We start from the raw sequence: 1,974 nt of genomic DNA on the forward strand, positions 1-1,974 counted from the left end.
ACATGCCACGGAGCGGCTGGGCCCGTGAGCCATGGCCGCTGAGCCTGCGCGTCCGGAGCCTGTGCTCCGCAACGGGAGAGGCCACAACAGTGAGAGGCCCGCGTACCGCAAAAAAACAAACACACATACACACACACACACACACACACACACACACACACCACTCTTCAATGGAGCTAATGTACATTTTATGTCCCACTTTCTTCCTCTCAAGATTATTATTATTTACGTTCTCATCTAGTAATTTATACATCTAAGACTTCTAATTTCTTGTTTTGTTAATTTTTTTTCTTTTTTGCTCCCCCCAACCCCCATAGATCTTGAGCCAGATGATTGTGCATCCATTTACATCTTTAATGTAGATCCACCTCCATCTACTTTAAACTCACCACTTTGCTTACCACATCATGGATTACCGTCTCACTCTTCTGTTTTGTCACCATCGTTTCAGCTCCAAGGTCACAAAAACTATGAAGGAACTTGTGAAATTCCTGAATCTAAATACAGCCCATTAGGTGGTCCCAAACCCTTTGAGTGCCCAAGTATTCAAATTACATCCATCTCTCCTAACTGTCATCAAGAAATTGATGCTCATGAAGATGACCTACACATAAATGACCCAGAAAGGGAATATTTGGAAAGGCCTTCTAGAGATCATCTCTATCTTCCTCTTGAGCCATCCTACCGGGAGTCTTCCCTTAGTCCTAGTCCTGCCAGCAGCATCTCTTCTAGGAGCTGGTTCTCAGACGCGTCTTCTTGTGAATCTCTTTCACATATTTATGATGATGTGGATTCGGAGTTGAATGAAGCTGCTGCCCGATTTACTCTCGGATCCCCTCTGACTTCTCCTGGTGGCTCCCCAGGAGGCTGCCCTGGAGAAGAGTCCTGGAATCAACAGTATGGACTTGGACACTCCTTGTCACCTAGGCAATCTCCTTGCCACTCTCCTAGATCTAGTGTCACTGATGAGAATTGGCTGAGCCCCAGGCCAGCCTCAGGACCCTCATCAAGGCCTACTTCCCCTTGTGGGAAACGGCGGCACTCTAGTGCTGAGGTTTGTTATGCTGGGTCCCTTTCGCCTCATCACTCACCTGTTCCTTCTCCTGGTCACTCCCCCAGGGGAAGTGTAACAGAAGATACCTGGCTCAATGCTTCTGTCCAGGGTGGATCAGGCCTTGGCCCTGCACTTTTTCCATTTCAGTACTGTGTAGAGACTGATATTCCTCTGAAAACAAGGAAGACTTCTGAAGATCAAGCTACCGTACTACCAGGAAAATTAGAGCTCTGTTCAGATGACCAAGGGAATCTTTCACCATCCCAGGAAACTTCAATAGATGATGGCCTTGGATCTCAGTATCCTTTAAAGAAAGATTCATCTGGTGACCAATTTCTTTCAGTTCCTTCACCCTTTACCTGGAGCAAACCAAAGCCTGGTCATACCCCTATATTTCGGTGAGTTGATGGAAATGGATGATGGTCATTTTTCATGTTTATGTGTTATTGGTGGCATGTAACTACATTATCTATATAGAATTATTTGACTGTTTTTCTTCCTCCTCCTCTTTTTTTTCTTCAGTTTCTTCCAGACAAAGTCCACATTTATTTTCCTTTTAGTCTTAAAAGTGTCTTTAGATAGGCTAAAGTTATAATTTTAAAAGTATAATGAATTGTAGATAATAGCAAATTAATTACATTTAAGAATCCCTAGAAGGAATTTTCTTATCCACAAAAGCTTCTTGTAAAAGACTGATTATAGTATGAATTAAATTACTAATAAAACCACTTGGGAATAGGCTTTTTATATTTTTAAGAACTCAATATACAAGTGAAATTTGCTTTTTATATTTGTAGCAAGTGTTTTTTTCCATAATTTTTTTTTTTGTCTTTTGACTTTATAAGTTTGTGATTTTTTTTTTTTTTTTTTCCGGTACGCGGGCCTCTCACTGTTGTGGCCTCTCCCGTTGCGGAGCACAG

General features: G+C 42.1%; 1 protein-coding gene across 5 annotated transcripts in view; it reads left to right on the top strand.

Moving 5' to 3' along the window:
- Window positions 1-1,974, top strand: part of NFATC3 (nuclear factor of activated T cells 3) — a 133,149-nt gene that overhangs the window by 42,494 nt on the left and 88,681 nt on the right. For all 5 annotated transcript variants that reach the window (XR_003676490.2, XM_024124837.3, XM_024124838.3 and 2 more), the window contains exon 2: window positions 318-1,452. Coding sequence is in view for 4 of the 5 variants with exons in the window: in XM_024124837.3 (XP_023980605.1) it covers window positions 318-1,452 (1,135 nt within the window). In the remaining variant the exon portion in view is untranslated. The remainder of the gene's footprint in view (window positions 1-317; window positions 1,453-1,974) is intronic.

This window comes from Physeter macrocephalus, chromosome 17 (genome assembly GCF_002837175.3).
Source record: "Physeter macrocephalus isolate SW-GA chromosome 17, ASM283717v5, whole genome shotgun sequence".
In the NCBI taxonomy this organism is placed as follows: domain Eukaryota; kingdom Metazoa; phylum Chordata; class Mammalia; order Artiodactyla; family Physeteridae; genus Physeter; species Physeter macrocephalus.